The following is a 12,572-nucleotide window of genomic DNA, read 5'->3' on the forward strand; positions in this document are numbered from 1 at the left end:
TCTCCTTGTTATGCGTGCTTGACTACGACCCTATTCCAAAGAATGCAATGTCCATTGTCTCATGCTGTGGCACGCTATGGCCGACGCCCTGGGCACTATATCCCACAAGTTGTGCCGTTGTTGCCGTGCCCTCGCCGTAGATTGTCATGGTGTATCCACTCTGCGGAGAGTTGGCAGTGTCCGTCTTTTCCGTGAGCTCGAAGACGTTCGACCATTGCTTAAGCTGCTCCTGGTCTAAGTGAAATAGTTAGCATTTTCGGCTTGATTGAAACGGAGGATGCGTGATAATACATACAATTGGGATAACGCAAGGTATTATCCGCCGTTCCATGCCAACTGCGGTCATGCATGAGTTAGTTTATGTAAACAAAATCGTCGTACAATCGAAGGGAGATGAAGAGATGATACGAACATTTGCATCCTGGGTCGAGTGCCGTTGTAATTCGGATAGTACGACCTCACCATATCACCCCATTCCTCTGCAGTCTTTGTGAGCTGACCATTGGCGCAGCTGTTGGCCCAGCCTGGGGGGTCTTGCGTGGCAGTCGCTCCCTGGACAAAAAAGCATCCATCGGGAACGCCAGAATAAACGGAACCAGCCTTGAATACGTCAGGGTAAGCCCCAACAAGCACGTTGGTCATCATGGCACCGGAACTAGTGCCAACAGTGAAAACTCTCTCTGGGTCTCCGCCAAAGTTTTCCACTGCATGCTTGACCATGTTGACAATTGTCTGGCTGTCACCGCCGCCATCATGTGTGAGAGCTGTAGTGCCGTCAGTAAGTCTCATATTCATGAGCCTCTGATCGGTCGGTATAATGAGGGACGTAAGAACTTACAAGCCGTCGAGGCTACATCAAAGCAGCCACCGCCAGACTTGGAGTTGGGGTAGATTATGATGAAGCCATGTTGATCCGCCAAGGGCATGTAGCGGGTCTCCGTCGAGTAACCCTGAGCGGATCCTTGGCAGTGATGGACAGCCACGAGAATAGGCGCTGGTGTTTTGAGATTCTTTGGCACATACGAGTACATGCCCAGGTTCGTAGGGGTGCCCTTGAAGTCATTGACCTTAGTTAATTGGCAGTTGCCAACCGTTGCAAGGGCAGCGAAACCGGCGAGTGTGGCCAGTAACTGCATGTTGACGCCGGATCAAGACTAACTCAGGAATACTCAAGACGAAGATGACCTATCTGAATAGTAGGTAAAGAGGCTTGAAGAGTCTTCATTCTCGTCGCTCGGGGCTTGGCGATTGAGTAAATATAGATCATTTTTCGAGTTCCCCTTTGTCCGGAGGGGAAAATAGTCTTGTTTGTGCGTGACTCTAGGCTAATTTTCAACTTGAGGCGATTAATATATCGCAAATATACAGGTAGACAACGCCTAGCGGTTCATCAATATCGAGCATAAATATCCGATGCGGGGAAATCACGGGCGGTGGGTTCCCGGTACACTCTTCGATCTGATTTTCGTCCCAAGCCGGTATTACAATTTTGATTTTAACCCTTTAGCACCGGGTGGAACGGGTATTCGGATGCCACGTTTTCGAGGCTCACCAAGCCGACGACATCCATGCAAAGAAGTAATATATTATCCTTAGTAGAACTAAGTCTCTCTCTAAGCCGAGGGCAAGAGCCGTTCAGAGTTAACCAGAGCTACTGCCAGCCATCAATTGATGTGAGATGGTGATATAAATTTAGATGTCTTAATGTTGGCCGTTTGATTGTCCGGAGGAGCCCATGTTTACGTTGCAGGTATCGACGGATGGAGATTATTATATCTGTTCAGAAATCAAATTCTTAACACCCGCCCTCGGAGGCGTCTTCTGCTGCATACTTTGCTGCCCGACTCAATTCCCTGGGCGAGACCGCGTCCGCAGCTCAAGAGCATCCAGCATAGTGGCAGAGAGTTAATGTCACGATTAGACTTACTTCCCTGTCGAGGGGGAAGATTAGAGAGTATAACAGACGTAAATGTGTCGGATCCCAGAAAACACGACATTACATTGATAGCGGATACCTGGGCAGGTCGAGGCCCAGGATCCTGGCGGAGAGTGCGCGATTGGGAACAGAGAATAAATTCTTTGTGCGCCTCACATAATTGTGCAGAGGTGGCGGCTCGTTTGGTGGCTCCAAGGTTCTGTTTGACGAGTGTGTCTGACCCCGAAGCCTACGACCGGGATGCAAGATCAATCGACGCTGTGGGCTCTCGGCAATTAAACAGATTGCAGTCGGGCATTCGAATTGTCCTTCGTGGTCGTTGACTTGGACTTTGTCAAGACTTGACCGAGACCACTGCCTCAAAACTCTTTTCAATGAAGCACGGGTCTCCACACCCGTGATGTAATCATTCACTTTGATTGGCCACCGCCGAGTTTGGTGAACTCCAAAAGAGCCCATCACTCTTGTCTCCTCTCAAAGCGATGACTTAATCTTCATCATGAACATCACAAGGAATTAAAAATGCCCCCAGAATCGTTACCACGGTTAGGCCTCAGGCCGTCGGTGTATCTGATAATCCTCACCGTCATGGTCCTCTTGATTGTGAGTCTCCTGGCAACGTACACATACCCTTGCTACCCCCATCACGCCTTTCGGACGGTGGGGCTATTATCAGCCAACAAACCACCTCTCTTGATCACTCGTGAAAATACTTTCAACATTGTCATCTTCTCCGACCTTCACTTCGGCGAGGAGGAGAATGGATGGGGGATCGACCAGGATATCAACTCGACGCGGGTGATGACTCGGATACTCAAGGACGAAAACCCGGATCTCGTCGTCGTTAATGGAGACTTAATAACGGGCGAGAATACCTTCCAAGAAAACAGCTCCGCTTATGTTGATCAAATCGTACGGCCAATGGTCGACGCCGGGACACCTTGGGCATCAACATACGGCAACCACGACTCCAAGTTTAACTTGTCTCGGGAGGCTCTTTTTGAGCGCGAAACAGGCTACGATCTCTGCTACACTAAACGGATGAACTCATCGCTGCCTGGAATTACTAATTATTACCTCCTAGTATACGGGGCAGAGGATGTTCCTGCCGTGATCCTTTGGTTCTTTGACAGCCGAGGCGGGAGCTCGTATCAGCATTCTCCGGCCGATGTTGACGACATACCCAATTGGGTTTCCCCCGAAACCACGTGCTGGTTCACAAAAACCCATGGACAGCTGCGACGAAAGTACGGGAAAGCTATTCCGAGTGTAGCCTTCGTCCACATCCCGCCACACGTTTTCCTCCAGGCTCAGGAGTTAGGCTTGGATTCCAAACGATTTCCAGGGCTGAACGAGGACGTTCCTGTGGCCATCCAGGGTGGAGGGACCGACGATGCGGCTTTTGTCGCGGCCATTAAAGCCACGGAGGGCTTGCATAGCATCCACGTCGGCCATGACCACGGAGATTCTTGGTGCAGTACCTGGCCCGATAAAGGTGTCGGCTTGGAAGCCCCTTTCTTATGCTTTGCTAAGCATACTGGTTATGGAGGCTACGGTCATTGGAGCCGTGGAGCTCGGGTCCTTCGCCTTTCTTTTGACGACAATGGCGATGGTGAGATGGCAGTGCAGTCTTGGGTACGGATGGAGGATGGGAGTATTATTACGCGAGTGTCTTTGAATGACACATACGGGTTTGATGAGTATAATTAGGGGAGGGTGAGCAAGATCGATAGAATTGCATGTGACATCCGCAGTGGGTGTGTGAAGCATCCCCTCCCTCTCGCTCCAGCACAATATTCAAATCTAATCGAACGGGTAGGAGCAGACTTATTAATATCACGACTAGAAAAGCCCCGAGAATGATCGATATTTCTATATTCACTGAGGCGCCTCATGAGACAACGCGGCATTATCCTTGATGCTATTCACCAAATACGACCACATCCTTGATTGTATGGGTGGTTCTGCCCTCTCGATCCAGTTTGCCTTTTCATATCCCTAGGGAAGATAAGAGGCCGTGTCGTGTCCATGGGCCATTTTTAAGAAGCTTGAAAGTCTAGTCATGAGGGTAGGCTTGCTTCAAGATGCTCGGATTGGCGGGGCCCTGGGGTTGCTCAGACTAATCTCCGTCCACGTGGAAGACCGGGTTGTTTGCCCCTCCTGAAGGTACCTAACGACATCGCCACTCGAGGTAGATAAGAGGGCCGAGCCACCCCGAGCTAGATTTAGCTGTCGCCCAGCGAATAGCATGGAGCGTGATCCAGCCATGGACGCGGCCGAGGCTCATCCAGGACAACCATGATCTGTTTGTGTTTGGATCGAGAACTTGCTGGTTTCGCCAGGGCAGGGAGATCGGCGGAGAAGAAGGCAAGTTGGGATTATAACGTCTGGGAGTCATGCTCTGGCATTCCTCTACCCTAGGACGAACCAACGAAGACACTGTGCTGCCCGAGTAAACCCTCCAGACCGGCCTATTGGCTGTTCCCATTAGCTCTCAAAAGTTATCGGCATCTCATCGATTGAGTGAGAGCGGGAAACGATACTGATGGGATCGATTAGAGCCGACAGCAAACTCGTGGTGGAACCGCGGAGTTTCATCTGAACTAGCACTGGAAGCCTACAATCTCCATTCTCCGATAAGGTCTTGAGTGACCCTAACCCTGAGCTAGAACTGATTGAGCGGTGAGGAGCAAGAGTGAGGTGATTTCGATGTGGGTCCTTCCGAGGCTCAAACTCTGTTTCGGCAGGTGCCAGCATGGGCGATCAGATCCCACGCTCGCTCCGAGGGAGAGAAAAAAAGGGAGGAGGGAAAAAAAAAAAAGAGGCCCCTGTCCCTGTAACCACGGCTCGGCAGCCAGTCCAAGCAACCAATTGAACTGGCCCAGGACCTGGGTCAAAATAGGCTCAATCTCGATAAGGTTTAGGGTAGCATTGTTTGAGAAGAAAAAAAAATTTCAGCCCCTGGATTTAGCGTGGTTTTCTCGAAGCCATATAATCCAAGGGTAACAGTCGACCATGGCTTTGTTCTCTCCCTTCTCCGGGTCCTTTCGGTCTTTTTCTTCTTCCTTTTTCTTCTCCGTTTTCTTGAGAAGAATTTTTCTGTTGTGTGCTTCGGTTTCCTTCTCAATCCGGCTGTACTCTCAAATTTTCCAGCCATGTCTTCCCTTGCGGCCACGGCAGCCGCCTTCTTCTTTTGGCTGAGGCCGGAGACTGAACAAAGCACATTTTCGGCGAGTGCCAATGGCGCCGCCACCCGTGTTTCGGTGAGTTGATTGAATACAATTGTAATGCATTTGGAGTGTTAACAATCATGCCAGAAGCGCCAGACAAAGACGGATCGATCCCCGAGAACGGAATATCCCGACATCAACACCCTCCGTAATGCCATTCCGGCACACTGCTTCCAACCATCCCTGTGGATATCCTGCGCGTACCTCGTGCGGGATATCGCCTTCATTTCCGCGCTTGCCTACGCCGCGATAACCTATATACCCCAGGTCGAGAATTCGTACCTCCATGCCGCAGCCTGGACCGTGTACGGCTTTGTGCAGGGCCTGGCATGCACCGGCCTCTGGATTCTCGCCCACGAGTGTGGCCATGGTGCTTTCTCTCTGCATACTCGTGTGAACAACGTCATTGGCTGGGCTGCGCACTCATTCTTGCTCGTGCCCTACTACTCCTGGAAGTTCTCCCACGCACGCCATCACCGCTTCACGGGTCACATGGAGAAGGATATGGCTTTTGTGCCTCGAACCGAGGAACAACATCGAAACCGGCGATTCTTGGGCATCTTCAAGGTCGATAGCGATCTCTTTGAGGACGCTCCCATTGTGTCCCTGATCCGACTACTCTCCCATCAGCTGTTCGGGTGGCAGGCGTACCTTTTCTTCAATGTTACTTCCGGCGTCGACAGCCTTCAGCGCGAGCCGTCGGGATGGTGGCCTCAAAGCCATTTTGACCCCACCAGTGCCATCTTCAGGCCTAGCGAGAGGCTTTACGTTTTCATCACCGATATCGGTATCTTGATTACCGCCGCTATGATCTATTATGGCACGACCATTTTCGGGGCATGGAACATGTTTTTGCTCTATGGCGTGCCATATTTCTGGGTGCACCACTGGCTGGGTGAGTAAACCGCTGAGGCATTGCCGAAGAGAAAATATGTTACCGTTGAAATTGATCTCATCAACTAACTATCCTCCTTAGTGGCCATTACCTACCTTCATCACACGCATCCCGATCTCCCTCATTTTGATGCCCAAAACTGGACCTTTGTCAAGGGTGCTCTCGCGACCATCGATCGGGACTTCGGCTTCATTGGCCGAAACCTGTTCCACGGCATCATTGAGACACACGTTGTCCACCATCTCTTCTCGTAAGAAGCAATGAACCCCCTCCCCCACAATTCCCAACGGGAATTATTTGACTATTAACACGCGGGTACCATAGTAAAATCCCCTTCTATTACGCCGATGAGGCGACTGAGGCTATCAAGCCCATCTTGGGAGACTTGTATCACAGCGATCACACGTTTGTCGACAAGCTTTGGCCCACATTTACCGAATGCAAGTATGTCGTGCCGGACTCGGCTGCAACCGGTGAGATGCATTGGGCCCACATGGTGAAAAATGAGTAATTGGATGGTTGGATCTGCGATGATTCCTCGAATAGACTTGTCTCTGTTTTTTTTTTTTAATATATTTTCTAGCCGCGGGATATATATTTCAAGATAGACTATAGACAATAGACGCTTGGTTAACGGTGAATTTGTTTGAATTGCGACTTTTTTCGAAGTCTTCCCTGAAGAAAATTTTGTGACTGTAAGTATCGGGAAGCCACCCTGGCGAGTGACAACTGGTCTGTCTGGGCTGCGCATTGCTGCCGGTGAACTGTGTCATCAGAGCGCTAAACTGGCAGCCGCGTCTTAAACAAGTTTCGAATCGCCTTAACCTAGCGGCCTAACACACGATGCACGCCGAAAAGGAACATGGAAACGGCTGTGAGACTCGGGAACATGATTGATTCTTCAAATACCTAGTCCAGCCCCCTCCTACGAGTTCTCGAGGTCACAATGATGTCTCACTTAAGTCCGCTCTTGGTTTTCGGCTGTCTTGCCTCCGCGGATGAGAGCGCCCGCCATCGTTGCGTTCTTCAAGCTACAGGATGAATATAATACTGCAGACTCTGGATTATTCTCATCAACCAGTTTTTGCTCGCAGACCATCTCGTCGAGGACCCTTTCGCCAGCAGCAGTGAATTTCTCAACCCTATTGATACATCTTAGCAAGCCAACGTTCATCATTCCTGTCGTTTTTGAACACAAGTGTACCTACCGCTTCCCGGTTGACTTGTCTAAGCAGTAATATGTCTGTTGAATCCAGAGCGTATATGTTTGGTTGTCGAATTTAGCTCTCGTCTCGAGAGGGTAAACGCCGGAGCTGTAAACGGATTGATCATTGCAAACATTCCAATCCAGGAGGCTAATGTTAAAAGCACTGTTTTTCCATGAGTTGTCCTCGGCGCTTTCTTCCTCCAGAATGTAGCACCATTCTGAAAAATTGTAAGCCGAGTTTATAACGGTGTTGGTGAATGTCAACTGGTGGTCGGTTGTTGTGTCCGATGATAGACCTGCGAAGTTTTGTCAGTGGAGAGTAGGCCATTGTGTTGATAGTTTGATATCTACTTCGATCCTCTTTCGCTTGTAGACCATGTGGACTTACCAGTTAACTGGAGAAAAAGATCGGTAACGTAAACGGTGTGGCTAAGGTATTGGATATTTTCTAACTGCCACTCGATCTCCCCCTGTACTTCTGCCTCCAGACACTCTTCAAAGTCCGTGGCAGGTTCCAAATCTACCGGGACGCTATCGTTCACGGGGGCCGATTCAAGCAGCTTTCCTTGTACGATAAACTGGTTTTCGCGAGCCTCACAAATAATACCAGTGCGCTCGACGTTTCTAGAAATCGAAGACAGGGTTTCTGGGAGGCCGCAACCATCGCTGTTGAGATTACATACCAACTCGACACGACACTCGTTAAGGGGCAATTCTACAGTACCGACGGCAAGAAACTTGGCGAGGCTTGGCGAAGAATTTTGTCAGTAATCTGAGTAATGTTGGAATTTGCTGGGATATGTTAGTAGTGGGTGCTGGGATTACCTTTCCGGGTCATCATCCCGTTCGCATTCCCATTCTTGTTGGATGTTTAGTTCACCCGTCATGGAATTGTACTTGAAACTCGTGGGGAACACGTCGTACTCCCTCGCAGCAGTGTCATTACAGCTGAACCACTTATCGTAACCGCCCGGTATGTTCTCATCATGATTCGGCTGCAAAGATGGATCCGTTGCCATACATTCTGGCTTTGACACATATCCAGTTGCCAGGTTCACCATCTTGAACCGCAGGAATGCGTACGGAGGAGGGCCGTAGTCCGCCACATACACCAGGGAAGCGAAGAAATTGATTACCGTGGTGCTATAAAGGGCAGTTGTCAGCTCGAAATCGGAAATCTCCCAGGCGATTTCCCCCATCGACTGCGAATAGCAGCGGCGATCTGGTGGTGGTGGGATAAGGTGAGAGTGGTCAATGAAGACGGAGGGCCAAGCAGTCGCGTTGGTTAGGATGAACTCGCAGTGTCCAACGATGGCTGTCTCATGTGTGCCTTCCTCCTCATCGTTGCAGCGCCAGCCCAGAAATCTCCCATTGGTCGGGAGCCATTCTTGGTGCCTCTCCACGGTAATTCTGTCAGTTTGCCAGTGAGATGTCAACATTTCAAGAAATGTGAGGAGAGAAACGTAGCTGGATTCCACTTTAGAGAGAACATACATGGAGCTTGGATCCTCGTCGCAGGTGAAGGTCTCGTTGAACACAAACCCATGAAACGCCGAGCCAGTCATTGTCCCTACCGTCATCCCCAACGTTGCTACCTGCAGCCAGTATCGGTCCGCCTCGAAACCAGCACGGGGTGTACAGTCATCGTAAATTAACCCGTCCTCGGGATTGCCCAGGTAATGCTCCGTTTGCACGCCGTGGTCCCATGCATCGCAGTCCATGATACCGTCCCAGATCGGGGAGGTTACGCTGAGATGGACCCGGCTAACATTACGCACGCCATTGCTTTGGCTCGCGTCTTCGACTTGTCGAGTATCCACGGTCAGGTTATGTACCAACAGCAGATTCTCTTCTCGGTCGTACCAATATGAGTCGTTCTTAAATGCACACAGATCAAGAAGGGCCCCGGCTACATCAGTGAAAGAAATGAGGATAAAGATGCCGATATGGCTGGCAAGGCTTGATCGCGGTCCCATCGCGCAACGCGAGGCAGTGGTCAATTGCGGGCAACGCAGTATGATAGTGGAAGTGCGAAGATGGTGAAGAGAGATGGAGACGTCGTAGCTACCTTATATTAGGCTAAGTCCAGGCGCACCCCGATTCGCACCAGGACAGAGTGCACCTCATCTCCCTAATCCACTGCTCACCACAATTCCGGAGAGGAGCATGTGTAGTTTTCGTACGTAAGGTCTTTGGCGATGTCAGCCAGGTCTCATCGCCCCACATGTCAATTAATCTAATCTGCGGCGTGGTAATTGCGATCCAGCGGGGCTGTCCTGATCCATCCCGCTAACGGGTGTGTAAAACCGTTTGCTGGACGAGAGCGGCACCTTGTCGATGGACTCATGGGGCCGGGATTCATTGAACCAACCATTGAAAAGGACGAAAGGCAATGAGGAATATATAAACGCGACAAATATTAAAGGCTCGCGATCGCGTTGTGGACCAGCTTTAACACGGGCGAGATCTCTGCTTGTATCGATCGACATGCCTAGTACGGTAGTACCATCGTCGGATTTGCGTCGTCAATTTAAGTGGAAACTGTGAAGCTTAAAAAAGTATCAAATTTTAGGACGAGAGCCCATTTTGAGTTATTATTGTTTCGTCATCCGCGCGTCTGAATCGAGATTCCTCATTTGAACCTCGACCTCGAGGGACTCCAAGCAGACAGGACGCGTAGACATCATCTACGGGCTTTCTCTCTCCTTTGATACATCGGATATGAAGATAGGCCGTCGATACGTTCTAAGGTAACCAACCGACTGTGAACTCGAAGAAATGGACCTTGAGGCTCTCTGTCGCCTCTTTTGCAGGTCGCGCAATGAGTGGACTCACGTCCAAGACCCACTCCTCCCCGTCCCTCTCATCCTCATCGGCGAGGATCCAGCAGACCTGACGCATCGGGATTCTCTCCTTTACAGTCCCTTGTTCATCCAGGATGAGCTGGTAAATCCAAAAACTCTTGCCGCTCTCATTGTTACCTGCGCGGGAAATCTCGATGGTCAGGCCTTTACTCGGATTGATAGGCGTGGTGAGCGGGCTCAAGTGCCAGTCGGCATACCGATCACAACCAACAGCGCTGAGGTGCGGCTTCCCGTCATAGAGCTCGAGGCCTGCCTTGAGCCATTTCTCGGGTGGATGGGTTAGCGAGTGGACACGCTTTGGAACCAAGAGCAAACCGGCCTGATCATAGCTCTCTGTCCAGTCAGCCCAGAACGTCACTCGCGCAGACTTGAACTTCTTCAGGAGTCCAGAGGACGTCCGGGATATGGGTGCTATGAGCCCCGCCGTCAGCAAAAAGCCGCCATGTAATGCAATGCTTGCATTCGAAGAAAATGTTCGACTATACCAGTGAAGATATCTTTTGCAGGCGGCTTCCTCCAGATGTCTGTGTCCGGCGTTGCCTCGAGTGTAAATGCGTCTGTGGCGGCCATGGTGAAACAGGATGCTTCTGTGAAGGTTGCCCCTCCGACTCGGGAGATGCGTTGATGATTACGAAGGTGGAGAGGGGGCCATTCGGAACAAATCAAAACCGATGATGACATTATATGATGTAAACGAACGGCAAACGTTACCTAATGAACGAAAGTGGACCCGAGTGATGTGAGCAAGAGATTTGAAAGTGGAAAATAAGGGAACGAGGGAGGCGGGGGAAGGGGCTGCCTGGCTTATGGACAAGGTTTAAGTTTACTGCGCCAAGAAGTTGAAGTGCCAACAGCTGAAACAGCCTGTTCTCTCGCTTTTAGTGTTCAAGGCTCATTTTGCAGTAGTTGTTGACGTTAGGATCAAATATGATAAATATGACTATGGCCGGGAGTATGTGTTCTGTGTTTTACTAAATATGCGGACAATTTGTTGAAATCTCAAATCGGCACAGGAGCGGTTCAGAACATCATCTATTCATGTCCCGAACGGGCCGATTCATCGATCAATTGGTGTCAGCAATGCGTCCCACCCCCATGTCTTGCACTCGCTGAATCTAAGTGCATCTGGAACGACAAAGTAATAACGCTGCATGGAGGCGGAGGCGTGGGACCCAAAATATTACATTCCGCGGGAGAATATGGACGCCGTCGCTGCTTCATCTAACAGACCCCTATCCTTGATACCCGAGTTAGGGTCCCAGATCTCCAACGAGGTTTCACTGGCTCGTTTGTCCCATGCACGACCTCTCTGTTGGACCAGCTGAAGCTGCACATGCCCCTGCCGCTACGCCTAGATCGAGGCGCAATGGCCCCGACACCATCAAATTAGTGTATTTGGTATTTTGCTACAGGCAGCATGGTCTTGGCGTTGGACTCGCCTCCTTACGATCGACCAGCGGTGGGATTCATACCTAGGAGCTATCGATGCCTAATGTATTTCTTCCGATGATGATGATGATGATGATGATGGGCTGAGTGTTGTGCCTCGAGCCCCACAATAAATGGCCATGTTTTTCTTGTTCTTCTTTTCTTTTGCCCTCTCTTTCTTTCCTCCTTTGCTGCATCTTCAACCCCTGCCTATTAATTTCCCATTGATCCAGCCCTCGCGTGAAGCAGGGTCTTTCTTCCAATCCTCTCTATTCTTCCTCGTAACTCACATCATATCCGGACAGAGGAAGCGAAGCCAATGATCCAAAAAAGGGTGAAGCGATTAGCCGATCAGGAGCTCTCCGAGATAGTACATCGCCCACTGCCCTCGTCACATTCAACGCAGGGAATTGAGACGTTACTAGGAATACTAACAAGTTTCAGGAGAAACGATGCGCTGATGCCGTCTCGAAACTTGTGAGAGACTTTGACACTTGCTTCGAAGAGCAGATAGAAGTCCTTCTCAGTGAGTGATTTAAAACCAAACAAAGGGAAAGGGACAGCGAGAGCGCGATGAAAGAGCTTGAACTGACACGTTCCGACACAGGCCATCGATATATGGAATGGGAGCGTTTTGCTGCTTCCGAAGCATTAAAATGGCAGTCTGTAAGAAGAATTTGCCGCTTGAATTTCATACTAGCATACTAATAATAATGCAGTGGCATTCGAGTATGGCACCGATACGCAGGTCTTTAAAAGCCGTCGAGCCTCACTTATATGAATGATCATATTTAGCCCAGTACAACGCATGGTGTCTCAACAATGGCCATCACCACACACCAAAGCGCGGGCGGCAGGACTGGAATGCAACTCTCATATGGAAAATGAAAACTGAACTCGCATATCAATGGGATCTCGTAGAAGACGAAATCCCCGAGCTGTACTCAACATTGTCACGCTCAGTCAAGCAGACTTTGCAGGACCTAATGGACAAAGTTCCCGGTGCGGCCAA

At 50.2% G+C, this 12,572-nt stretch overlaps 3 protein-coding genes and 1 pseudogene across 3 annotated transcripts; 2 read left to right on the plus strand and 2 right to left on the minus strand.

Annotated features, from left to right (window-relative positions):
* Positions 1-22: 22 nt before the first annotated feature.
* Positions 23-1,136, minus strand: SAPIO_CDS7952 (putative acetylxylan esterase A; the record flags this gene model as incomplete). The annotated part of the gene is made up of 4 exons (XM_016789705.1): positions 23-234; positions 296-336; positions 413-764; positions 839-1,136. The coding sequence occupies 4 exons, from the start codon at positions 1,134-1,136 to the stop codon at positions 23-25; spliced, it is 903 nt and encodes a 300-aa protein (XP_016640642.1).
* A 1,322-nt stretch (positions 1,137-2,458) lies between these two features.
* On the plus strand, positions 2,459-3,646 carry SAPIO_CDS7953 (annotated as a pseudogene; the record flags this gene model as incomplete).
* A 1,445-nt stretch (positions 3,647-5,091) lies between these two features.
* Positions 5,092-6,572, plus strand: SAPIO_CDS7954 (Delta(12) fatty acid desaturase; the record flags this gene model as incomplete). Its single annotated transcript, XM_016789706.1, has 4 exons — positions 5,092-5,199; positions 5,254-6,061; positions 6,143-6,311; positions 6,386-6,572. 4 exons carry the CDS (start codon positions 5,092-5,094, stop codon positions 6,570-6,572), a joined length of 1,272 nt encoding a protein of 423 aa, XP_016640643.1.
* A 447-nt stretch (positions 6,573-7,019) lies between these two features.
* Positions 7,020-10,702, minus strand: SAPIO_CDS7955 (uncharacterized protein; the record flags this gene model as incomplete). Its single annotated transcript, XM_016789707.1, has 8 exons — positions 7,020-7,203; positions 7,270-7,564; positions 7,657-8,015; positions 8,094-8,678; positions 8,763-9,072; positions 9,452-9,557; positions 10,104-10,543; positions 10,618-10,702. The coding sequence occupies 8 exons, from the start codon at positions 10,700-10,702 to the stop codon at positions 7,020-7,022; spliced, it is 2,364 nt and encodes a 787-aa protein (XP_016640644.1).
* Between the last annotated feature and the right edge of the window lie 1,870 nt (positions 10,703-12,572).

The sequence above is a fragment of the Scedosporium apiospermum genome (genome assembly GCF_000732125.1).
Source record: "Scedosporium apiospermum strain IHEM 14462 chromosome Unknown SEQ_SAPIO_0114, whole genome shotgun sequence".
Classification (NCBI taxonomy): domain Eukaryota; kingdom Fungi; phylum Ascomycota; class Sordariomycetes; order Microascales; family Microascaceae; genus Scedosporium; species Scedosporium apiospermum.